Below are 26,928 nucleotides of genomic sequence, written 5' to 3'. Positions count from 1 at the left end.
GAAGAGCTATCTATACTCCCATGTTCATTGCATCATTATTCACAACAGCTGAGGTATGGAAACAACCAAGGTGTCCATCCACAGATGAAAGGATAAAGAAATACAATATACAATGTAATATTTTTCAACCCGAGAAAAAAAAGGAAATCCTGTCATTTGCAACAACATGGATCAAACTGGAGGGCATTATGGTAAGTGAAAGATGCCAGTTAGAGAAAAACAAATACTACATGGTAGTGCTTATATATGGACTTTAAACAATTAAAAAATTAAATAAACTTCCTCCCCAGGACATTTTTCTGTAATAATATCAAGCACCCTATACCATTTGGGTATAGGGTGTCACATTTTCTTACTGTTTGTGCTAGATTACAACCCCATGGAGTCTATCATATTTACTAGAGTATCTAGATTATAGTTTAACCATTGTTTTGTGTCATTTTGCTTTCTTTGTAATTTATTCCTCTACTTCTGGCGCTAGAACCTAGTTTCTTCCTTAGGAGAAGTCCCTATGATTCAGGTAGGTTGCATGTCCCTGCCCTACCCCCCTAATTTGGGCCTGGTAAATCACAGTATTTTTTATATACTCTATATGTCTTAAGTACTTATTTTCTCTATTTTATCCTCCAAATTTTAGTCTGGTTATTTTTTTTCTTGACTTTAATAGTCCTTTCTTATGTTTGACTAATGTAATATTAAACCAATCAACAGTGCTTCATTTCAGCTATTGCTTTTTTAATTCTAGAATTTTCCTTTGGTTGCTTTACATAGATAATTTTGCTTAAATTGTATATGTTGCCCATGGGTTTTCTTGAATACATTAATCATAGTTTTTAAATAATAGTTTCATTGAGATATAATTTACTTTCCATACCATTCAAAATGTGCAATTTAATGTGCTATGCATCTATTGCCACAGTCAATTTGACAACATTTTAAATCACCTCCTCCTCCAAAAGAGAATGAATCCTATTAACAGTCACTCACTCCCCATTTCCCCCAATTCTAGACAATCACTAATACACTCTCTATATCTGCAGATTTTCTTATTCCATACATTTTATACAACGTTTATACATTTAATATGTAGGCTTTTGTGACTAGCTTCTTTTATAGCATATTTTCAAGGTTCATTCATGCTGTAGCATATATCACTACTTCATTTCTTTTTATGGCTGAATAATATTCCATCAGTATGGATATATCATGTTTTACTATTCCATTCATCAGGTAATGGACATTTGGGTTATTTCCACTTTTTGATGATTAGAAAGACTGCTTCTATGGCTATATTTGTGTGCAAGTTTTGCATGCAAGTCTAGCAAAAATGTTAAATTATAATCTATTTTTTAACTGTTTTTTTTGTTTATGGAAAGATTAAGCAGAAAGTACAGAGTCCTCCTATATCCCCTCACCACTCTATCTAGTTTCCCCCGTTATTAACATATAACATTAGGGCAATATATTTGTTACAGTTAATGAGCCAATATCAATACATTATTATTAACTGAAGTCCATAGTTTAGAGTTCATTCATTGTTTTGTACATTATACAGGTTTTGACAAATATGTAATGACATGTATCTACCATAATATCCTACATGGTAGTTTTACTGTCCTAAAGTCCCCCCCCCCATTCTGCACTTATTAATCTCTCCCCCCGCCCCCCCCCCCCGACTTCTGGCAACCACTAATCTTTTCACTATCTCTAGTTTTACCTTTCCCTGAACTTCATGTAATTGGAATCGTACAAGACAGCCTTTGCAGATGGCTTTTTTTTTCACTTTTTTCTTTGATATCTTTTCATGGCTTAATAATTTTTCTTTGTATTGCTGAATCCTATTTCTTTGTGTGGAATACCATAGTTTGTTTATCCATTCACCTATTGACAAACATCTTGGTTGATTCCAAGCTTTAGCAATTAAGAAAAGAGCTGCTATAAACACCCACATGTAGATTTTTATATGGACATTACTTTCCAACTTCTTTGGGTAAATTCCAAGGAGCATGATTACTAGATCATATGGTGAGAGTATGTTTAGTTTTATAAAAAAAAAAAAAAAACCTGCCAAACATCTTTCAAAGTAGCTGTAATATTTTGCATTCCCTATAGCCTTAAATGTGTATTCCTGATATTCTACACCTTCACCAGCTTTGGTATTTTACTTTTTGGATCTTAGCCATTTGATTAGGTGTGTAGTGGTATCTCATTACTGTTTTAATTTAAACTTTGCTGATGACATATGTGTAGCATCTTTTCATATGCTTATGAGCCATTTCCTTTATTAAATCATATATATCCCGATTTGCAGAACGGGAGCTAAGATGGTGGCATAGTAGGAGGACCCTATGCTCATGTCATCGCTAAGAGGCCACATGGAAGGAGATAAGAAGTATGGAGATGTGGTTTGGGGGAGAAATGGATTGTGAGTACTGCAGAGACAGGATGGAGCTCTACTCATAGAAAAAGGTAAGACAGAGAAGAACACAGGGAAAGCACATGGAGATCACGTCCTTGAAACTATTGGCTAGGTAGGTAGTAATAGGGGCTGATTTTCATGAGTTTTCACAACTAGCAGCCCTCAAAGACTTTAGTTTTATTTTATTTTATTTTTTAAAGATTTTATGTACTTATGAGAGACACAGGGAGAGAGAGAGAGAGAGATAGAGAGACAGAGAGACAGAGACAGAGACAGAGACACAGGCAGAGGAAGAAGCAGGCTCCATGCAGGGATCCTGATGTGGGACTCGATCCCAGGATCCAGGATCACACCTTGAGCCAAAGGTGGAGCTAAACCACTGAGCCACCCAAGGCTGCCCCCAAAGACTGTAGTTTTAAAGGTCAGTGTGCTTAGCTGGGATAGAGCCCCCAGGGCAGTGCCCTACTCCTGGAGAAAAGGCAGACAAACAACACTGGGGCAGATGATGTGATCTGAGGCATGCCTAAGGTTCACAACAGAGATACCATTCACTATTCTTGGACTGTGTCTGTGAGGGGTAGCATTTTCAGGGGTGCCTTTCCAGGGACAAAGGAACCTCTAGGCACATTCTCCCACCTCTTCCCAACACCTGGCCCTCAGCATAAACCAGCTTCAGTAAACAGCACAGCACTAACACTGGGTGCCTAACCTGTTTACACCAAGTCCTGCCCTCCTGCATCTTGCTGATACTGCTTTTCTTGGGCAAGTGTGCTTAAGGACCAGCACAGTGGGACCCTTCCCCCCAAAACCAACAGAAACCCCCACACTTACCACAAGTCCAGACCAGCAAGTTCTATAAGGCTTCAGTTCTAGTGGAAGTAACATCAAGTCTCATTTAACAAGCAGATCAGAGCACATCTCGTTAAAACTTGCCACACTCTGGCCAAGACCAAATACTGTCCACTACAGGCAAGGAGAACCTCTAAAGATGACTGGCCTGAAGCCTACAGCAGCCAAAACAGCAGTAGAGTGAATGCAGCACACACCAGAGATACTTCCTGAAGCACCAATCCCTGGACACTGTATGACTTCTTCATAAAGGCATTACTCTCAGGAACAGGAAACACGAGAGGCTTTTCTAATGCACAGAAGAAGATAGAGACTTAGACAAAATGCCAAGACAAAGGCATTAATCCCAAGAGAAAGAAACAAGTTAAGGTCACAGCCAGAGAGCTAATAAAAGTAGATATAAGTAATATACTTGATGGAGAATTTAAAGCAACAACCATAAGGATACTCACTGGGCTTGAGAAAAGAAGGGAAGACTTTAGGGAGGCCCTTACCACAGAGATAAAAGAGCTAAAAAACAATCAGAAATGAAAAATGCAATAACTGAAACTGACTGGATTTGTAATGCCCACAAGGATGGAAGAAGCAGAGGAACAAATAAGAGATATAGAAGATAAAATAATGGAAAATACTGAAGCTGAACAACAGAGAGAAGATTATGGACCATGAAAATAGACTTAAAGAACTCAGTGACTCCATCAGACATAATAACATTCATATCACAGGAGTCTCAGATGAAGAGAGAAAAAAGGGGGCAGAAAATTTGAGATTATATAGATGAAAACTTCTCTAACCTGGTGAAAGAAACAGGCACCAACAGGCATCCAGACCCAGGAGACACAGAGAACTCCCATCAAAATCAACAAAAGGAGGCCAATGCCAAGATGTATTATAATTGAACTTGCAAAATATAGCAATAAAGTAAAATTCTTAAAGCAGCAAGACAAAAGAAGTCCCTGACTTATGGGAAAGACCTATAAGGCTAGCTGTAGATCTCTCAACAGAAACTTGGCAAGCCAGAAAGGTGTGGCATGATATATATATATTCAACAGGTTGAATGGGAAAAATATGCAGCCAAGAATATTCTATCCAGCAAGGCTATGATTCAGAATTCAGAACAAACAGAAACTAAAGGAATTTGTGACCACTGAACTAGCCTAGCAAGACATAGTAAAGGGTACTCTTTGAGTGGAGGGGAAAAACCAAAAGTGATAAAGACGGGAAAAGAACAGAGAAAATCCCCAGAAACAATGACCAAACAAGTAATAAAATAGCACTGAATACGTATCTATCAATAACTCTGAATGTAAATGGACTGAATGCTCCAATCAAAAGACATAGGGTGTCAGAAGAGATGAAAACCAAGACCCATGTCTATGCTGTCTACAATGGACTCATGTTAGACCCAAAGACACTTGAAGACTGAAAGTGAGAGGATAGAGAAACATTTATCATGCAAATGGACATCAAAAGAAAGCCAGAGTAGCAATACTTAGACAAACTAGATTTTAAACCTAAGACTGTAACAAGAAATGAAGAAAGGCACTATCTCATAATAAAGGGGACTATCTAACAAGAATATCTAACAATTGTAAATATTTATGCCCCCAACATGGAAGTATCCAAATATATAAAACGATGACAACATAAAGGAATTCATTGATAATAGTACAATAACAGTAGGGGACTTTTACACCCCACTTATATCAATGGCCAGATCATCTGAGCAGAAAATCAACAAGGAAACAATGACTTTGAATGACAGACTGGACTAGATGGGCTTAACAGACATATTCAGAACATTCCATCCTAAAGCAGCAGAATACATGTTCTTTTCAGGTGCACATGAGTCATTCTCCAGAATAGACCACATACTAGGTCACAAATCAGGCCTCAAGTACAAAAAGACTGAGATTGCACCATGCTTATTTTCTGACCACAATGCTATGAAACTCGAAGTCAACCATGTGAAAAAATCTGGAAGTACCACAAATACATAGAGGTTAAACAACATGTTACTAAACAAGGAACGGGTCAACTTGAAAATCAAAGAAGAAATTTAAAAATACATGGAAACAATGAAAATGAAAACATGATAGTCTAAATCTTTGGGATATAGCAAAAGCAGTAACAAGAGGGAAGTATATAGCAATACAGGCCTACCTCAAGAAGCAAGAAAAATCTCAAATAAACAATCCAAAGTCAAAGGCACAAGTTGAACAACAGAGAGAAGATTATATTTTATAGCAGCATTATCAATAGCCAAATTATGAAAAGAGGCCAAATGTCCATCAATTGATGAATGGGTGAAGAAGATGTGGTATATATATAATGGAATATTACTCAGCCATCCAAAAGAATGAAATCTTGCCATTTGCGACAATGTAGACGGAGCTAGAGTGTTATGCCAAGTGAGATATGTCAGTTAGAGAGAGAAATACCATATGTTTTCACTCATATGTAGAATTTAAGAAGAAAAACAAATAAACTTAGGGTGGGAAAAAGAAAGGGAAATCCAGAAAGACTGTTAACTACAGTGAACAAACTGAGGGTTACTGGAGGGGAAGTAGGTGAGGGATGAGTTGAATAGAGGATGGGGATTAAGGAGTGCACTTGCTGTGATGAGCACCGGATATTGTATGTAAGTCATGAATCATTAAATTCTACACCTGAAACTAATATGACACTGTATGTTAACTAACTGCCATTTAAATAAAAACTTTTAAAAAATCATAAAAATCCAGAATGTCCAAGATCTCATCATGCTGTGTGAGGTTTCTATTTTTCCTTAGTTTTTGATCATTTTGTTTTTTTCCTGGAATGTCAAGGAATATATGTGTGTGTGTGTATACATATATATTATATACCATATAAATATACAACAATATTTTATATTATTGAATACTGGGCTTAATTTTAGAAAACTATAGAGATACTTGCATTCCAGTTGTTCTGTTTTCCTTGAGAAGATTAACTTTTTTTTTTTTTTTTTTTTTTTTTTTTTGCTTATGGCAGAGCTTTTACAGAGACTGATAACCTTAGTCCATTCTTAGTTTGAGCTCATTCAAAGCTGGCTTCTATCTTTGTGAAGGCTGATCTATTTAGGAGATCTATTTAGGGTGTGGCCCCTGGGATTATCACTTAAAAGTCTGATTCCCCCCTGTTCCCTAGTACCCTTTTCCTTGTTGGGATTTGAACCTCATTGTTATCCCTGCTTGTCAGTGTCTTAGCCATTGCTTTTTGCTTGAGCTCTTGCCATTGGGCTTCAGTGCTTGCTGTCTTTTCAACTACTTGGCTTCTCAGCCCCTAGGCTGTAGTTTTGAATCAGTGAATGCCCAGGAGAAAAGCTGTCACAAATATCAAGCTTGTGCCTGTGTTTCCCTTCTCTCCAGAATTTGGCCCATATGTCTTTTGCTTTTCCCTAATATTCTGATGCCTGCAAATAGATGTTCTCTTACTTGATCCAGCTTAGCTAAACTCTCTCAGCTCTCACCCGATCTTATTTCATTATTGAACTATCACCTCAATTTTTCCTGGGAATGAAATTTAAAGTTTTATGTTTAAAGTGTTTTTGGCCTTTTTAAAAAAACTTTCTGTATTAATTCAATTTCTATAGGGACTTGTTTACTTGACTGTTTTATCTAGTTTCTGTGTTATCAGTAGGAAGTAGCTAATGTGTTATCAGGGTGGCTATATATATTGGGGAAAAATGATGAGTGAGTTCTTTTTATTTTTCTTCTTGTTTACTCTGGTAGTCTAAGTTGGCCTTTTTTGAGTTGACCCAATTGCCCAAATAAGAAATCCACACAACAAAGACTTGACTTCACTCTAATAAATGTCTGCATGTCAGGAGGAGCTAGACGATGAATACCGTAACAACTTTCTCTGTGGGAGGATTTTGCAGCATTTCCCAAGACCCTTTAATTTGCCTTCTGCCAACACTGCTCAGGTTGTGGAGATTTTCTGAAATTCTGTAGGGCAACCCTCTCTACTTGGCTCTTCCACCAGATGAGCTCTTCTCTCTTTCTCTGAGCTCATTTGTAGGCTGCTGCTCTTTTTTCCTCTTTTTCTCCATCCAATCATAATTGTTCATAAATTCCACAAAACCCTCAAAGCACATTCTCCCTCCCTGCCTCTCTTTCCAATACTGTTAAATATTAATAATATATTTGCATATTCCTATCTTAGTAACAATGGAAAATTGGAAGAGCAAATCTTTAAGTATGAGTCCCATTGACCTATGACTCAGAGAACACCTCTCCTCTGGGTCTAAGCTTGGGATAGCCAACTGGTTTTCCTATAATATCTTCTCTGTTTCTCAATTTGTAATGATTTAGCTAATTCCCGAGTTGTGTGACAATAACGGGAGTAGACATTAGCACTGCAGAAGTACAGCTTCAACCTAGAAACCAGAACCAAGGACTGGAAAATCTACTTACCAATAAGTTTTATTTGTGCTTTATGTTTGACAAGAGCTGAGGGCGAATGACAAGTGAGGGAAAAGCAGCTTAATTTAATTTAGTATCACAGATCCTTGCACTGAAAAAGAAAATGACATTGTTTCTGGTTCAGGTCATTAAAATCCGCTTTTTGAACAATACTAACACGTATGGAAAGCAAACACTAATCGATAGGAATAGTGGGTAATTAATTACCAGATCAGGGGCACAGATTACACTTGCTATGGGAGGATATTAGAGAAGAATTCCAAAAAAGCACTGACATAAGAGAAGAAGTAGGGTCTGAGATGAGTCTTAAACAGGTATGTAGGAAGGAGAACAAAGAGCCTTGAAGGCAGGGAAAAGTAGTGTCAGGAATGAGAACAGATGGTTATGAAACCAAGGAGTGAACCTGGCTAATCAGGGCAGTGGTGTGGATTGGGGAATAGTGGCAGCAAGACTGGGAGAAGTTGGTTATGTGAAAGAGGATTAGACAGAGGAGGAAGTAAGTAGAAAGACAGAGACTGTGAAATGTCTCCGAAGGTGTAGGTCAGTGTAATAATACTTAGAAATCAGTGGTGCCTTGATACTGTATGTTCGGTTTTAAGTAATTAGGGATACACTATAAAAGAAACAAACCACTGATATACTTGATATGTGCCGTGATAGCAGACACAAGAGAATACATGCTGTGTATTTCCATTAGATGGTGTGTGGTGATAGAGGTCAGTATAGGGGTGGCTTCTGAGGAATATAGAGTGGGAAGAGGTGACAGGGCATTTTTAGGGTGCTAGAAATACTTGATCTGGTGTCAAATACTTGGGTGTATAAAAATGTAAAAATTCACTTATGATCAGTGCAGTTGGTGCTTATTGTTTCTATTTATACCTTTAAAAATCCATTAGGATAATGAGGCTGTCAGTTGAATGAGGAAAACTATAGTCAAGGAATAGCCACGATATGAATCTAGTAATAATTTAGAATGTGCTCGCCATGGAATAGAATGTCACTATTGGAAATAAGGGGAAATATGGGTAAGAAAAAAGATAAACTTCGGATGGTTGGATGAGCTAGATAAATTAGATGACTCTAAGAAGTTTGGCAGTGTTTGGACACTTTTGAACAAAGAAAGGAAATAGAGTTTTATCGAGCATGTGCTATGTGTCAATCCCTGAGCTATGTTTGTACACATGTCACGTTACTTAATACTGCATCTTATAACCATAAGACTGTGCACCTGAGAGGTAGCTGGTTTTGACATTACAGGTTAAGAAAACAATTAACTCACATTCATGAGAAGTTTGAAGTCAGAGGAAAGGAATCAAGAGGAAAGTAATCAAAAGGAAATGAGTAGTCAATGCCCAGAACCATGACACATGCTTCAGAGCTCTCAGTAACCACATGAGAGATGAAGCCACCAGAATTCCTGAGCTTCTTTAGGGGCACAATGAGTCAAATAAAAGCCCAAGGCTGAAAACTGATTCTTGCAAAGTGATAAATGTTAGGGGATTAAATGGTGAAGCATTATGAGAGTAGAAATTACATGGCCATCCCATCACAGAAATACCCTATGTTCTGTCTCAGCATTTCTCAAATTGGCCTTCCACAAAACACAGTTCCCTTAGTTGATTAGGGCTTTGCTCTGAGAAACAGGTTCAGTTATAAAGTAAATTTGAGTAAAACTGAATTAAACAAAGTTAAATCAATTCTTTCATTCAAAACTTCTGAGTCTATACTGCAACAACGTGTAAGTTGAATCTTACAAAGGTATATTTGGTATACAGCGTTTCCCAAATGTTTTTGCCTCAGAAATGTGTTAATATCATTTAAAACCAATGTTCTGCAGGTGAGAGATGGTGAAATGTTTCTCTCATGTAAAATCTCCAAATCCATTCTTCCCTCTGCCTTTGCTCACATTGCCCCTTACACATGGAATGCCCCACCTAACCTCCACTTGGCAAAATCCTACCCATCTTTTAAGATTCAAGAGATAAGGAAAGGCCTGTATTACTCAAAAGGCAGAGAAAGAAACCCATGGATCTACATTCCCTGTCTAAGAAAACAGAAAATTCTAAAACCATACCACAGTGGCCTTAATTCTGTGTGAAGGTATTGTGTTACTTTGGGTACTGTAAAAAGTCAATGCGCTGCAATATATATGGATATGAATGTTTGATCTCTGACAGGACCAGTTTAATTATTAAACAAGTCATTGTGTTTGGCTTAGCTCTCATATCCAGGGAATATTAAAATTGGAACGGTCCTGAATATTAGCCACTAATTATCCACAACATATACCAGGTGAGGAAACTGAGACCTTCACAGATTGGATAGTTTACATTGACAAAAGATAAGAAAATCAGATACTGGCAGATCTATCTTTTCGATTAAGAATTCTGAGATTTTGTAGAATACCAGGAAGATAGCTCCACTGCTACTGAGAAAATATGTTGCTTATTCATCCTTTCCTGTTGCAGTGACTAAGAGAGATAGTAGTCAGGAGTTATTTCAAGGGGAAAAACTCCTTTAGAAACTCTCAATTTATATACAAAGGGAAATCCGTCATTCATGTTATTTAAGTTAATTGAATGAGGTTTATCAGCTACATGGGGAAATGATGAAGCTGCTTCTCTAGGATTAACCTGTCAATTTGTTCCAAGGTCTCCCTCTCATGGCATATTCAAGTGAGTTAATGGTTAGATGTTTTAACATTCTATATTTCAAATGAGTATACTGATCTACAGAAAGGTTGAATAACTGCTGGCCAAGGGCAGGGTAAGAATTTGAATGAATCCATTCAGATATGTAAATCCATACTTTATTTACTAAGCTCTAGACAAAAACAAACAAACAAACAAACAATAAAATCCAAAACAAAAGAAAAAGGTAGACTATCAAAAAGAGAGAAGAAAAAGAAAAAGAAAGGAAAACAAAGCAAAGCTACACATTTAAAATAGGATAATTAATGCTAGCTGGAGATAACTCACCAGTATCAGAGTTACACCAGGATTGCAGGATTCTTAATCCACATCCTCCCAATACACGGCACACCCGACCAAAGGTAGACACGTTCTAGAGGACTGTGGAGATTCCTGGAGATTCTTTCCAAATCTCTTCTCTTTTAATCCCAAAGCAGAATTATGGAAAAAAGAATTAATCAGCTGGAAATTGGTTTTTTGCTATCCAAGGACCTTATCATCTCACAAAGGTGTCAGTTTGATTGATTACACTTGTAAGACCATCCTAAGGAACGGAGAACAAGTAGCTGTTTCTATTACTAAATGCTTACCACAGTCACTGCACACTTACTTCACCTAATTTTCATAATAGTATTATACACATTGGTGCTAACTTCCTGACTTTACAGATCCGAGGAAGCTAAGGCTTTAGAGAAGTTTCACCACTTGCTCAAAGTCACATGGCTAATAAGTAATAGAGCAGCTCTAAATACCCAGGACCACATGACATTCAGTGGTTTAATACTTTGGAGTTCCCTGGAGCTTTTGAAAGCCCAGCAAGATATAGTACATGGGTCAAGCTTTCACAGAGCTACAACTCCAAGTCTGAACTACAAATATTTTGAGGTATTTCAAGTAAAAGAGGTTGGTAAGATCAAAGAGTTTTTGGAATAAATTGAAATAATTGGAGAAATTTTGCAAGAGTTATTACACCTTGACCTCTAATTTAGAGGAAAGACCAGCCACTGTTTTGCCAAATGAAATAAAGTTACCTCAGGCAACTTCCAGAAAAACTATAAAACATTAGAGAGTCATCCTCACTGTTCAGGAACAAAAGGTCTTCTCGGGCCCTCCATCCAAATTTCTGAGGTCCCTTCCCAATGTATGAATCTAGGATTTCTGAAATTAAAGCTCCAAATAACAACTGACAATTCCTGTGACGATTTTTCTTTGCTCTCAGGAGGTACTACCAAAAGTTCAAGGAGCTATGGATTCTCTTATAATTTACTATGTGGATTCCTGGCCTCCAGGTTTTAGAGATTTCAAAGATTTTCCAAACGACATCATATGCAATGAAAAGATGGAGTATAATTTAATCCTTTCTATAATATTGAATCACAAAAACTGAGTCTACTAATGTAAAAACTAGATAAACAGGTTGGGCAGGTCAGCAATGTTACCCGCAGAGAGGCAAGAACGGACCTGGAATAGTCAAGGAACAGAAAGAATCTCAGTGTGCAGAGGCCAGAGTGAGCAAAGTGTAGAGAAGAAGGAAATGAACTCAGGAAGGAAGCTGGGAGGCCTAGATTGCTAGGGCTGTAGGGGCATTTTGAGGACTTTGGTTTTTGCCTTGAGTGAGCAACTAAAGAGATTTAAGTGATACGGTTTGAACTATGTTTTAACGGAAGCTCTCGGGATGCCATGTTATCAGAGACTGAAGGGGAGTAAAGACAAGATCAGGAAAACCGATGACTGGTTTAAAGAAGTGAATTTCTAAAGATGACCTTCTGGGCACCTGGGTGGCTCAGATGTTCAGCATCTGTCTTTGGCTCAGGTTGTGATCCCGGGGTCCTGGGATCAAGTCTCACATCAGGCTACCTGCTGGGAGCCTGCTGCTCCCTCTGCCTATGTCTCTGCCTCTCTCTCTGTGTCTCTCATGAATAAATAAATAATAATAATAAAAAAGATGTGCCTTCTACTCAGTGAAGGTGTAGGGCAGGGGTTAGCAAATAACCGTCCCCTGGTCAAACTGGGTTCTCAGCCTGTTCTTGTAGGATCTACGAGATAATAATGGTTCTTAAATTTTGAGAAGTTGTTGAAGAAGGAGAAGAAGCTACAGAAACCGCACATGGCCCAAAGAGCCTAAAATACTTAAACCTGGAAAATATTTCCAACATCTAATATAAAGCCTCTGGCTGGTGGTAGGTCCTCAACAAACCTGGAAGGAGGAATACGTGAGTAACTTAGTTGCTGAAAATATTATAAAGTGATACGTGTCAAGGAACATTTGTGTCTTTACCCCTGACCTTGAAGAACAATGTCATTTTCATTGAGCGACTGAAAAATACGGTCTATTTTTTGAAATGGTAAAACCAGAAGGCATTTTCTCGCATAAGCAATGTCAGGAACAACGTTCAGGCACAGTGAAATAGCAAAAAATAATAAAAAACAGTTTTATAGAGCTTTAAATTTTACAAAGGATTTTCATGTTCATCATCTCATTTTATCATGAAAATAGGTATTATTTTCCCATTAGAAATTACTACATCCTGGGACGACAGGGTGGCTCAGCAGTTGAGCGTTTGGCTTTGGCTCAGGGCATGATCCCAGATTCCCGGGATCAAGTCCCACATTGGGCTCCTTGCATGGAGCCTGCTTCTCCTCCCTTTGCCTGTGTCTCTGCCTCTCTTTCTATGTCTCTCATAATGAATAAATAAAACCTTTTTAAAAAGGGGGAAAAAAAGAAATTACTACATGCTAAATCCTTAGTGATTTCTCAAGAAAAGTTGAAGTCTTGAATGTTACATCTATGAATTCTGAGGTTGTTCCCCCCATCCCCATGGGAATGCTGAGTGCTAAAATCAACAGGTATTTTCAAGATGGCAGAACAGAAAAACATATTTACTCTCTGTTCCTTTTGACATCATATTTAACAAAGCGTAGAAATTCCAAAATTAAAGCAATCAACGCCAAGAGACTGGGCAAGTCATCCACCACAGAAAGGTTTTGATACATTTATGGTGAAATGAAAGTGAAAAAGTGAAATGTAGGAGTGATAAAATGATCAAGAAAAGACCACCTAAGAAGGAGCTGCACAAAGCCAGTTTGCTTCTGCTGAGCCTTAGTTATAATAAAGAGAAGAGAGAAGAGGGGAGCTGTAAACAAAGGGACAAAAGGTATTTTAGGGAATAAAAGTTCATTTAAGGAGCTCCATGGATCATTCAGTCTGCCCTCCATATTAACTCCGTATGAATTACAATGGGTTGTTGGTGAGGAAGACAAGGGGACAGGGGATGAGTGGTCAAACACAGGTTGTTAGCTATGGCTCACTGTCACTACTACAAATTCCATCAAGGCTGCCCGCCTATGGCTTCATTTGCTATAATCAGAGATTGCGCTGTATAAACTGTCAGACGAGAGGTAATCTCCCTGGCAACTATAAGTTGCTGTTATTATTAAAATATTTTTATTAATGATGAAATTAATCATTTTTAAAACAATATTTTGCCTTGACAAATTCTGTCTCAACATGTTTGCTCCCGCCAAGCCAAATTATCTCAGAATAACCACTTGTCACCTACTATTATTTTGACTTACAAGGACAAACAAGAGCATGGTCTTTATTTCAAAAAAGCACCCTGTCCCTCCCCTCTCATTTGACAAGAAAAATGAAGAGGTAGATTTTTCTGGGATATCCTTGTCCAAATTTCCTTTTATTGTCCTGAAGTACTAACTCTTATATGTTTAAATTTCCCTCCTTGAGAAAAAAAAAAAGAGAGATGGAACTAATATGACTATAATTTATTGTTTTCACATACGTCTGACATGACCACCTTTTTCAGAGTTCCTATAAGAAATCTTTGCCCAAAATTTGTACAAGCTTGCTATTTTTGTTGAAACAAACAAAATCAAGAAACTGTTCCTTATTGAACTCTTCCCAAATGATATCAAAGAATTATGGCTAAATGTCATAGCTGTAAATCATTTCTGCTCCTAGAGAGGTTAGAAAGGGCTTCTAACGTTTCTCCTTTTTTCCAACAGAACATGAGTCTGGTTGAAACCTTTTGTGTCCTACCAACCTCAAAATGTGTTGGGGATGGAAGTCCAAATTCGCTCTAACATGCCTAAAAGGAATCTCTTCAACAGAACGCTAAAACTAACTTTGTACATATGAATTATGTCCAATGCTATTCTAAGTATAAAAGATAAATATATGACATTTAAAAATGTACATATATGTTTTTTACTGGTCGGTAGGATTCTTGGTTCTGAAACTTCTGCATGTCATATTCCTAAAACGCAACATCAGCCCCGTGAGAGAGAAAACACTTCAATGATGTAAGCCAAAGAAACAAGATTCAAACTAGGTAAAGCCACGTGTTTGGCCAGGATTTTCAAACTCTTCCTCGTCATGTTGAAGCTTCCAGCTCCTAGGCAATAATACATGTTTCCCTTGCCAGAGGCCCAAGAGTATGTGTCCTCTCTTGGGCATAAGAATTTCTCGAATTGCATGTGGGTGCCAACAGTGGGAGGTGAAGGGCGAACCTGGCTGGCCTACTCATAATGACGGATAAGGACCTTACTTTAATCCATTCATTACATTGCTCCACCATTAACTTACAATAAATGATATATTTGCTCTCTAGACATGAATGAGATGCCTTACTAGACATAGTCCTAGAGGCCAGAGAAACCAGCTTCTAATCCATATGCAATAATCCACTGGTGCATCCCTTTCAGGTAGATTACAATTTATCTACAATATAATCGTTATAGATTTACATAAAATCTTTACATAGAATCTGACACATTTGGATCCTGCAAAGGAGACCAAAGACCAAATCGGAGCTGCAAACCTGAATTACGAATGTGGGATGAGGCTATGCTAATGACTGCTGGTCCATGACCTCTGTCTTCTAGGATCAAGCCCAGTGTGGTCTCTGATCCATTTATGAATTGAAAAAAAAGAAGACCTAATATTGGGCAGTGCTAAAGCTCGTAATAAGTTGAAGAAAAGAACTTACCTGCCAGTGGGGGGGCGGGGGCAGAGGAAGCAGTATCCAGTCAGGTCGGGGTCCAGTGTCTGCTCAGAAACCTCAACGGCTGGGCGGGTGAAAATCTTGGCCATGCTGCAGGCCTCGCAGGGCAGCAGGGCTGTGAAGTGCAAGGCAGCAGGGAAGAGGGCGGCAGTGCTGTAGGCCTCCAAGGGCTAGGGGGCAGCAGGGCGGAAGGGCTACATGCTTCCCAGGGCGGCAGGGTTGCAGGGCAGTAGGGGGTCAGGGTTGCAGTCTTGGCAGGGCAACAGGGTGGCAGGGCAGCAGGGTGGCAGGGCTGCAGGCTTCCCAGGGCAGTAGGGCTAGTCCTGGTGGGTGGCAGGGCTGCAAGTATGGCAAGGAGGCAGGGCTGCAGGCCTCCGAGGAGGGGCAGGGCTACAGGTCTTGCAGGACGGTAGGGCTTCAGGGCAGGAGGGCAGGAGGGCCCAGAACTCTCAGTGGGGCAGGGCTACGGGCCTCCCAGGGCGGCAGGGCTGCAGGCCTCCCAGGGTAGCAGGGCTGCAGGCATCGAAGGGCGGCCAGGCAATAGGGCGGCAGGTCTGCCAGCCTCACAGGGCAGCCGGGGTGTGGGGCAGCAGGGAGGCAGGGCTGCAGGCCTCACAAGGCGTCAAGGCTGCAGGTATGGCACTGAGGCTGGGCTACAGGGCAGCAGGGCGGCAGGGATGCAGACCTCGCAGGAGGGCAGGGCAGCAGGGTGGGAGGGCTATGAGCCTGGACGGGTAGCAGGGCTGTAGGGGAACAGGGTGTCAGTGATGTAGGGATTCCAGGGCGGCAAGACTGCAGAGAAGCAGGGCAGTAGGGCTGCATGCCTCCGAGGGCAGCAGGGCTGCACCTCTCTCAGGGGGGCAGGGTAGCAGTGTGGCAGGTCTACCAGCCTCACGGGGCGGCCAGAGTACAGGGCAGCAGGGCGCCAGGCTGTAGGCCTCCCAGGCCTGCCGGGCGTCAGGGCAACAGGGCGGCAATGCTGCAAGCCTCCCAAGGTGGCAGGTCTGCAGGGCAACTGGGCAGCAGGGCTGCAAGCCTCTAAGGGCATCAGGACTGCAGGATAGCAGGTCAGGAGGGCTGCAGGGCAGCAGGACATCGGGGCGGCACGGAGGCCGGGCAGCAGGGTGGCAGGGCTCCAAACCTCCCAGGGCATCACGACTGTAGGGCAGCAGGTTGGCAGGGATACAGGGCAGCAGGGCAGCAGTGCTACAGGCCTGGCAGGGCTGCAGGGCTCAGGGTGCAGGGCAGCAATGCTGCAAGCCTCTCAGGGCGTCAGGGCTGCAGCACAGCAGGGAGGCAGGGCTGCAGGCCTCCCAGGGAGTCAGGGCTGCAGGAATGGCAAAGTGGCAGGGCTGTAGGCCTCCCAGGGCAACAAGGCTGCAGGCCTCGCAGGGCGGCAGGGCTTTAGGGCAGCAAGGCAGGAGGGCTCCAGGTCTCCTGTGCGCCAGGGCTACAGGCCTCTCAGGGCATCACGACGTGTGGCAGCAGGGCGGCGGGGTGCAGGGCAGCAGGGCGGCAGTGCATCAGGCCTTCCAGGGCTCCAGGGCTTCAGGGCAGCAGTGCTACAGGCCTGCCAGGGCTGCCAGGCTCAGGGTGCAGGACGGCAGGGCTGCTGGCCTCACAGGGAGACCGTGGTTCAGGGCAGCAGGGCGCCAGGGCTGTAGGGCTCCCAGGGACGCCGGGCTTCAGGGCAATAGGGCGGCAATGCTGCAAGCCTCACAGGGTGGCAGGGCTGCAGGCTTCTCAGGGAAGCCGGGGTGCAGTACAGCAGGGTGGCAAGGATGCTGGCCTCCTACGGTGGCAGGACTGCAGGGCAACTGGGCGGTAGGGCTGCAAGCCTCGCAGGGCATCAGGACTGCAGGGCATCAGGACTGCAGGGCAGCAGGTCGGGAGGGCTGCAGGGCAGCAGGACTGCAGGGCAGCAGGGCAGCAGAGCTGCAGGGCAACAGGGGGTCAAGGCGGCACGGAGGCCGGGGGAAAGGGTGGCAGTGCGTCAGGCCCCCCAGGGCTCCAGGGCTTCAGGGCAGCAGGGCTTCAGGGTGGCATGGAAGCCGGGCGGCATGGTGGCAGGGCTTCAAGCCTCCCAGGGCATCATGACTGCAGGGCAGCAGGTCGGCAGGGATGCAGAGCAGCAGGGCAGCAGTGCTACAGGTCTGGCAGGGCTGCAGGGCTTAGGGTGAGGGTGGCAAAGCTTCAAGCCTCCCAGGGCGGCAGGGCTGCAGGCCTCTCAGGGCATCAGGGCTGCAGTGCAGGAGGGAGGCAGGGCTGCAGGCCTCTCAGGGCGTCAGAGCTACAAGTATGGCAAGGTGGCAGGGCTGCAGGCCTCCAAGTGCAACAAGGCTGTAGGGTTCCCAGGGCGGCAGGGCTTGAGGGCAGCAGGGCAGGAGGGCTCCAGGCCTCCCAGTGTGCCAGGGCTGCTGGCCTCTCAGGGCATCACGACTGTGGGGCAGCAGGGCAGCAAGGATGCAGGGCAGCAGGGCGGCAGTGCGTCAGGCCTCCCAGGGCTCCAGGGCTTCAGGGCAGCAGTGCTACAGGCCTGCCAGGGCTGCAGAGCTCAGGGTGCAGGACGGTAGGGCTGCAGGCCTCACAGGGCCGCCTGGCTTCAGGGCAAAGGGCGGCATTGCTGCAAGCCTCCCAGGGTGTCAGGGCTGCAGGCCTCTCAGGGTTCAAGGCTACAGGGCAGCAGGGAGCCAGGGTTGCAGGGCAGCAGAGCAGGGCAGCAGGGCTACAGGGCAGCAGGGCAGGAGGGCTCCAAGCCTCCTAGTGCAGCAGGGTTGCCGGCCTCCCAGGCGGCAAGGCTGCAAGACACCCAGGGCGGCAGTGCTGCAGGCCTCCCAGGTCGGAAGGCCTGCAGGCCACACAGGGCGGCAGAGGTGCATGGCACCAGGCAGGGTAGCAGGGCAGCAGGGTGGCAGAGCTGCATGCCTCCCAGGGCAGCAGGGCTTCAGGCATTGAAGGGGGGCCGGGCAGCAGGGCGGCAGGTCTGCAGGCCTTGCAGGGCATCAGGGCTGCAAGTATGGCACCCCGGCAGGGCTACAGGGCAGCAGGGCGGCAGGGCTGCAGACCTTGCAGGGGGTAGGGCAGCAGGGTGGCAGGGCTACAAGCCTCGAAGGGTAGCAGGGCTGTCGGGGAACAGGGCGGCTGGATACAGGCCTCCCAGTGCGGCGGAGCTACAGGATGTTAGGTCTCCAAGGGCGGCAGAACGGCAGGGCAGCAGGGCGGCAGGTCTGCCGGCCTCACAGGGCAGTTGGGGCGCAGGGCATCAGGGAGGCAGGGCTGCAGGCCTCGCAAGGCATCACGGCTGCAGGTTTGGCACCGAGCCCACAGATGTTTCTGGGACCTGCAATCCCCATGGATGGGCTTAATGTGTCCACACCAGGTTCCATTCGCTCACAGGCATCTGGAGCATTCAACGTTGCAGCTGGACTGAAGGCGACATCCAGCACCCCTTCTGCTCGTCCTCTTGGTCAGATAGCCTCCAATCCATCGCATGGAAGTCCAGCTGCTGCTATAGGAAGGGCGAGTACTGTCCCAGGATTGGGACATGCTTCTAGTGCCACTTTCCATCCAGGCACCTGGGCCCACCTGCCCAAATCACAGGGGGTACTGTGATGGGAAACACCACCATTCCCCCTGTTGGAGGCGCCAGTGCGCCCACTGCCAATACATGTCCCCAAGGATCACTGGGACAACAAAATCCGGGGAAGGAACCCCCCCAAGCCACAGCATTTCTCCGTGGGGAAACGCCACCACCACAAAGGTCTCTGAGTCAAAGGTCGTGCGTGTTTCCCTCTTACAGAGCACCAGGGCCTTGCCTGGCCACACGACCTCACTTTTAGTTGCAAGAATCAGCACCGAGATCTCAGTGCTTCGATGCACTTCTAGTTCTACCTTCCCGCCAGGCACCCGGGGCCTTCAGGCCTCTCAGAGCCTCAGGGCAGCAGGGCAGCAGGGAGCCAGGGTAGCAGGGCAGCGGAGCAGGGCAGCAGGCCTGCAGGCAGCAGGGAGGCATGGCTGCAGGAATGGCTTGGCCGCAGGGCTGCAGGCTTCCCATGGCAACAAGGCTGCAGGCTTCGAAGGGCAGCAGGGCTGGCTACAGGGCAGCAGGGCAGCAGGGCGGCAGTGATGCAGGCCTCTCAGGGCAGCAGGACTGCAGGGCAGCCGGGCAGTAGGGCTGCAGGTCTCCCCGTGAGGCAGGGCTGTAGGGCTGCAGGGCACCAGGGCTGTAGGCCTCGCAGGGCCACCGGGCTTCAGGACAATGGGCAGCAAAGCTTCAAGCCTCCCAGGGCGTCAGGGCTGCAAGGCCTCTCAGAGCATCAGGGCTGCAGGGCTCAGGGTGCAGGGTGGCAGGGCTACAGGCCTCACAGGGCCACCTGGCTGCAGGGCAAAGGGCGGCAATGCTGCAAGCCTCCCAGGGCGACAGGGCTGCAGAGCAGCAGGGCGGGAGGGCTGCAGGGCAGCAGGACAGCAAGGTAGGGGCGGTAGGGCAGCAGGGCGGCACGGACCCGGGTGGCAGGGTGGCAGGGCTTCAAGGCTCCCAGGGCATCACGACTGAGGGGCAGCAGGGATGCAGTGCAGCAGGGAAGCAGTGCTACAGGCCTGGCAGGGCTGCAGGGCTCAGGGTGCAGGGCGGCAAAGCTGCAAGCCTCTCAGGGCTACAGGGCTGCAGGACTCTCAGAGCCTCAGGGCAGCATGGCAGCAGGGAGGCAGTGCTCCGGCCTCGCAGGGCTTCAGGGTGACAGGCTTCGCAGGGCAGCAGGGCTTTAGGGCAGCAGGGCAGGAGGGCTCCAGGCATCCCAGTGCGGCAGAGCTACAGGCTTCTCCGGGCAAAATGACTGCCGGGCAACAGGGCAGCAGGGATGCAGGGCAGCAGGGCAGCAGTGCTTCAGGCCTTCCAGTGCTCAGGGCTTCAGGGCAGCAGTGCTACAGGCCTCCCAGGGCTGCAGGGCTCAGGGTGCAGGACAACAGGGCTGCAGGCCTCACAGGGCCGCCTGGCTTCAGGGCATAGGGCAGCAATGCTGCAAGCCTCCCACGGTGTCAGGGCTGCAGTGCAGCAGAGGGTCGAGATGGCACGGAAGCTAGGCGGCATGGTGGCAGGGCTTCAAGCCTCGCAGGGCATCAGGACTGCGGGCCAGCAGGGTGGCAGGGCTGCAGGGCAGCAGTGCTTCAGGCCTTCCAGTGCTCAGGGCTTCAGGGCAGCAGTGCTACAGGCCTCCCAGGGCTGCAGGGCTCAGGGTGCAGGACAACAGGGCTGCAGGCCTCACAGGGCCGCCTGGCTTCAGGGCATAGGGCGGCAATGCTGCAAGCCTCCCACGGTGTCAGGGCTGCAGTGCAGCAGAGGGTCGAGATGGCACGGAAGCAAGGCGGCACGGAGGCAGGGCTTCAAGCCTCGCACGGCATCAGCACTGCGGGCCAGCAGGGTGGCAGGGCTGCAGGGCTGCAGGGCAGGCCCTCGGGGAAGCAGGCCACTCACCACCTCTGGGCCTTGGGGGGCTCCTGAGCTCGCCTTCCTCGGCTTCCCCAGGGAAGGGTGGCCACGCACACCCTCGGGGCTGAGTGCCCCGGGCCTGGCCTCTGCAGTCCCAGGCCGCGCCCCTCCCCCACGCTGGCAGTTGCCAGGCTGGTGCTCAACCGCCTCCGCCCCGCCCCGGGAAGGGGGCCCCGCCCACCTCGGGCTGCTGGTGGGTGCGGCCCCAGGCCCCGCCCACTGCCTGCCCGGGGAGGGCCCCCCCGAGTGGCGGCTCCCGGAGGTGTTCTAGGGACACATCACAATGGCTGGGCGCAGCGCTCAGCGGCTCAGGTGTGCTGCACCTGGAGAGGAGCCAGGCGCCCCGGAGACCCTGTCCCAGGTCCTGCGCTCCGACCTCGCGACCCCCGGCGCACAGCTGGCCCCCATGGGCAGCCTACTGTGCAGGTTTCTTCGCCCTCCCCGCCGCCGGCCCCTGCCCGGCCGCAGTCGCCCGCTGCTCACTCCTGCCTGGGACACCGCCCATCCTGGCCGCCACCACCCCGCCGTTCCTGCCCCTGCCCCCTGCTCCGGGCGCAGGCCACTCCACCGGGATCGCAGGCCCCTGCCAGCTCGCTGCCACGTGGAGCCCAGGAGGCGGGACCCGCTCCCTCAGGCCGCGTGCCCCCCTCTGGGCCTCCTCCCCGTGGTCAACTGGAGGAACCCTCCGGGTCAACCTGTGCTGGCTGCGCGCAGCTCCCTGGGCTGCGGGCCCTCGAGGACTGTGAGGATCCCTGCTCTGGGGCGCAGGTTCAGGCTCCTGCATTCACTACCTGCACAGGAAGCCAAGGCTGCGGGTCAGGTACCATCCCCTCCCCTCCCCCTTTCCTGCCCACAGGGGATGGAGGAGAAGGTCCCAGAGCACCCCGGAGAACAGACCCAGGCTCTTGGTGGGAGTGGCCGCCCCCAGAGCAGTGGGGGGACACCCTTGACATCTGAGCCCCCGGACACCAGTGGCGTTCTCAGCCTCCACCAAGCCAGCCCTGCAGCTCTGGACCGACGTCTCGGGCCCTCCGGAGAGAGCTCGTGGGACAGCACCCCGATGGCTCCGATGTCCTCCTCTGAAGGCCCTGTTGCCACCTCTTCATGTGGCCCCGTGGGAGATGCCCTGGCGAAGGCCGACAGGGATGCGGCAGTGCTCTGGGGCCCAACCCCATGCCGCCCCTTGCCGCAGGAGACAGGCACAAAGGAGGCGGTGGCTGAAGCCCATCAGCCTGTGCAGAGCACGCGGGGCCCAGCGAGGAAGGACACGCAGGCGGAGAAGCCCTCGGGCATGTCCCCACGGAGCCCTGTGCCACCAGCATCTGCCAGCAGTAGGCAGCACAAGAGGAAAATAGCCCTGCCTCTCTGTCTGCCATTGCCGCCACCACTACCCCTGCTGTGGGATCGAGGGGACCTGCCCCCACCCCCGAAGCTTCCTTGCCTTGCTCTTGACAAGGACCCAGGCACCTTGCCGAACACCGAGTGTCCCCGGAACAAGATCTTGCAGGACAGAGCAAAGATCTTGGCAGACGGCTGGGCCGCTCAGCCTGCCCCTTCCTCCCCGCCACTGGCCTCGCAGACCGCAGGCTCCCCGCCCCTGGCCGCTCACACTGCCCAAGTCCCTGTGCCTCCCACCGACTTGGCTGACCCTTCTGCCGGGCCCCCGATCCTCTCTGTCCCGCCGACTTCCCCAACACATCGTGGTGGTCGGGAACCGGGACATGGAGTTCCTAAATCTCCTCCCCGGGCTGGTCCTGCCCCTTCTCTTCCTCCCCTTACTTCCAGGCCCATTAGGGAAACTCCACCTCGCGGAGGTCCCCTTCCACCAGGCAGGGCTACCACACCCACCTCTGACCGCCCCACACCTTCGAACGCCTCAACCTCCTTCCACCCACCCTCCTGCACAAAGGAATCCCCGACCCCTATGTGTGTAGACCCTCCCCCTCTGTTCCTAACAGCCCCGCTTCCAGGCCACTCCACAGACAGCTCCGTCGTTGGAGTCCAGCCTGGCACGTCTCAACCGACTTCTACCATCGCAGCAAAGTCATCTGCTTTGACCTCCAAGCCTATTTCCAATCCTGCTGTCGTGGACATGGACACTACGCCTCCTTCCCGGGCTGTGGTCCTCAGCTCGCCCCCACACTCCAGGATGAGCTGTCCTCCGTTTTCCCGGGGCCATTGCAGTATGAAGCAGAGACGCCCTGTTAAAGGTGCAGCGTCCACCAGTCTACCTACGTCCATGGCCCCCGGCCCCACCCCACTTCCTGGTCAACTCTTCAGCCTCCACAACACCCCTCAGCCCACACATGGGACTCTTGCTGGGAGGCAGCAAACAGCTTTTCTTCCCAGTGCTCCTATCGCCACTGGCTTGCCCAACCTGAGTTCTGGGGCCACCACCACTGCAGTAGGCAGCACCTCTGCAAACCCCAACGCTCACTCTGACCCCGATGCCATGGATACCACATCTCCCTCCCGGGCTGTCATCTTCCAGACCCCCCCTGGGTCCCAGAAGAACCGCTTGCCACTTTACAAGGGGCTTCCTGGTTCTGGCAACACACCACCCAGTAGCAGCACTGCCTTGGCCCATGGCTCTACCACTTTACCTCAAAAGTCAGCCATCATACAGACCCCCGTTACGATGCATCCTAACCCAGGAATCGCCCCTCACTCTGACCCCGATGCCATGGATACCACACCTCCCTCCCGGGCTGTCATCTTCCAGACCCCCCCTGGGTCCCAGAAGAACCGCTTGCCACTTTACAAGGGGCTTCCTGGTTCTGGCAACACACCACCCAGTAGCAGCACTGCCTTGGCCCATGGCTCTACCACTTTACCTCAAAAGTCAGCCATCATACAGACCCCCGTTACGATGCATCCTAACCCAGGAATCGCCCCTCACTCTGACCCCGATGCCATGGATACCACACCTCCCTCCCGGGCTGTCATCTTTCAGTCCCCCCCTGGGTCCCAGAAGAACCACTTGTCATTTTACAAGGCACTTCCCGGTTCTGGCAACACACCACCTACCAGCAGCACTGCCTTGGCCCATGGCTCTACCAGTTTCCCTCAAAAGTCAGCCATCATACAGACCCCCGTTACGATGCATCCTAAGGCAGGAATCGCCTCTCAGCCCACAATTGGAGGTCACAATGGGCAACAGCCTAACAATTCCTACCTGAAAGGAAACACAGTTGCCCCAACACAGGCTATCGGCCTGCCCGCTCCTATGACTCAGCCACCCGGAGGGACCACAATGCAGTCGGGGTCTGCGGGCTCTCATATTGGCACCAGTGTCCACAGGCAGACGGCCTTTGGTAACCAGCCAGGTATTCTCCACTCTCCTCATTCTACCACGACGGGCTGTGGAGGTACCACTGGGATCCCTACCACTGGGAACAGTAGCTCACCAGATATAGCCACCAGGACAGGCCCACAGACTGTCGTGGGGCCTGCCCTCGCCAGTGGCTTACCAGTCACGGCTACCATGACAGGCCCACAGATGTTTGTGGGGCTTACAGTCCTCAGTGGCTCACCACTCACGGCTACCACTACAGGCCCTCAGACCTTTGTGGGGCCTGCACTCCCCAGTGGGTCACTACTCCTGGCTACCACCACAGGCCCACAGATGATTGTGGGGCCTGTAGTCCTCAGTGGCTCACCACTCACGACGACCACTACAGGCCCTCAGACCTATGTGGGGCCTACAGTCCCCAGTGGCTTACCAGTCACGACGACCACTGCAGGCCCACAGACCTTTGTGGGGCCTGCTGTCCCTGCTACCAGTACAGGCCCACAGACCTTTGTGGGGCCTGCAGCCCCGAGTGGCTCACCACTCATGGCTACCAGTACAGGCCCACAGACCTTTGTAGGGCCTCCAGTCCCTGCTACCACTACAGGCCCACAGTCTTTTGTGGGGCCTGCAGTCCTGATTGCTTCACCCCTCACAGATACCACCAGAGACCCAGGCACCCGGGGCCCACCTGCCCAGCATGTAAGTGGTGGGAAGGCAGGGAACAACATCAATCCCAAGACCGGAAGACCTGGAATTCCTGCTTTGTGTCAGCATACTCGGGGCCCACCTGATGCAAACACAGATGAACACATCATCGTGTCTATGATGGCAGCCCTCTGTATCAGCAAGCGCCCTCAGAACCCTGGGGGCCTACCTGTGTCTAAGGCACCTGGTGCTACCGGGAACAGCACTGTACCTACTGCGACTGGCCATCCTAATGCTCCCCCATTGCTACAGAGCACACAGAACCCCCGCAAGCCACAGCACTGATGGTGCAATGGCGGATACCGCCATGCCTTTTAGAGAGAAATCTCTACTCTTGGAACATGTGGACCTGCCCCTAGTCAGGGCACCCCTCAGACTTTGGTGAGCCAGCACTGTGTGTGCAAGTTCTTGGTCCACTGTTCTGTGCTCTGCGCATGGCTAGGGTACCTTCATAGCCTGTCTAGGAGCCGCCACCAACTGGTTCCGTTCTTTTGTCGTGTTTCTCAACCTCTACGGCACAGATATTCCCCCACATATTCTGTGTCATAGTAAATGGATTTTGCTGTATCAGAGCCTCAATGGGCTCTTATCTTTCCCAGATTACGTAGATATACTTCTACATCTATAAAACTTTGTTCTTACTAACCTGCCTTTGCTCGTGTGTCTTTTTGTCTCGGCAGTAGAGAAAGAATTAACCTATGTGAGTGTGGTGGGTTGAACCAGACTGTGTGCCAAATTCTCTGGGTCTCAGTGACTGGAATGTGGAAGTAGCCACAGGTTCTGGCTGCACGCACAGACCCCTGAAATCTGCATTTTGAGTGTAAGGGATGGGAATCCAGGAGGAAGGAAGGTCTAAAGGAGGGAGAGAAGAGGTGACTCGTCCTTGCCTCTACCCTCTGTGCTTCGCTCTCCTCTCCCCCGACTCTGACCTCAATAGAGGTTGAATAACCCTTGGTGAGTGAAAGGAAACCACCCTATGATTGTAGTGTTTTGAAACTATTTAAATGTTTTCTTGGGTGCCTTCTTAGTTTAGACTTAGGCCCATCTTTCTTACGTGTTTCCACCTCACCCAGAGAAGACAGATTTGAGCCCGGAGAAACAAATGGAATAAGAGCACATACATGCCTCCTCTGTCTGTGTGTGTTAGAAATTTCAGTTGACTTAGAATTTATTGTGCTGCTTAAGCGCACTAGAACAGGTCCTTTTCAATAATCAGCCCAGCTCTGATCTAAATCACTAAAATATCAAATCACCTGTGTGGGCAGCAGGGAGGCAGGGTTGCAGGGCAGCAGAGCAGCGGGTCAGCAGGGCAGCTGGCCATCAGGGGAGCAGGGCCACAGGGCAGCAGGGAGGCAGGGCTGCAAGCCTCCCAAGGTGGCAGGACTGCAGGGCAACTGGGTGGCCAGGCTGCAAGCCTCACAGGGCAGCAGGACTGCAAAGCAGCAGGTAGGCAGGGCTGCAGGCCTCACAGGGCCACTTGGCTTCAGGGCAAAGCGCGGAAAAGCGCGACAAAGCTGCAAGCCTCCCAGGGCATCAGAGCTGCAGGCCTCTCAGGGCATCAGGGCTACAGGGCAGCAGGGAGCCAGGGTTGCAGGGCAGCAGAGCAGGGTAGCAGGGCTTCAGGGCAGCAGGGCTACAGGGCAGCAAGGCAGGAGGGCTCCAAGCCTACTAGTGCAGTAGTGCTACAGGCCCCCCAGGTCGGTAGGCCTGCAGGCCTCACAGGGCAGCAGAGCTGCATGGCACCAGGCAGGGGAGCAGGGCAGCAGGGTGGCAGAGCTGCATGCCTCCCAGGGCAGCAGGGCTTCAGGCATCGAAGGGCGGCCGGGCAGCAGGGCGGTAGGTCTGCCGGCCTCACAGGGCGGCCGGGGTGCAGGACAGCAGGGAGGCAGGGCTGCAGGCCTCGCAGGGCATCAGGGCTGCAGGTATGGCACCGCGGCAGGGCTACAGGGCAGCAGGGCGGCAGGGCTGCAGTCCTCGCAGGGGGTAGGGCAGCAGGGTGGCAGGGCTACAAGCCTCGA

At 49.0% G+C, this 26,928-nt stretch overlaps 1 protein-coding gene across 1 annotated transcript; it reads left to right on the top strand.

Annotated features, from left to right (window-relative positions):
• The first annotated feature begins 21,196 nt into the window (after positions 1–21,196).
• On the top strand, positions 21,197–25,195 carry LOC140597802 (nuclear pore-associated protein 1-like). Its single transcript, XM_072747774.1, has one exon. The coding sequence runs from the start codon at positions 21,197–21,199 to the stop codon at positions 25,193–25,195; it is 3,999 nt and encodes a 1,332-aa protein (XP_072603875.1).
• The last annotated feature ends 1,733 nt before the right edge of the window (positions 25,196–26,928 follow it).

This window comes from Vulpes vulpes, chromosome 1 (assembly GCF_048418805.1).
Source record: "Vulpes vulpes isolate BD-2025 chromosome 1, VulVul3, whole genome shotgun sequence".
In the NCBI taxonomy this organism is placed as follows: Eukaryota; Metazoa; Chordata; class Mammalia; order Carnivora; family Canidae; genus Vulpes; species Vulpes vulpes.
This window is presented reverse-complemented; position numbering and strand designations above follow the sequence as displayed.

Excerpts from the sequence above, each read along its gene's own strand:
- LOC140597802 (XM_072747774.1), top strand. The coding sequence starts at position 21,197 with ATGGCTGGGCGCAGCGCTCAGCGGCTCAGGTGTGCTGCACCTGGAGAG.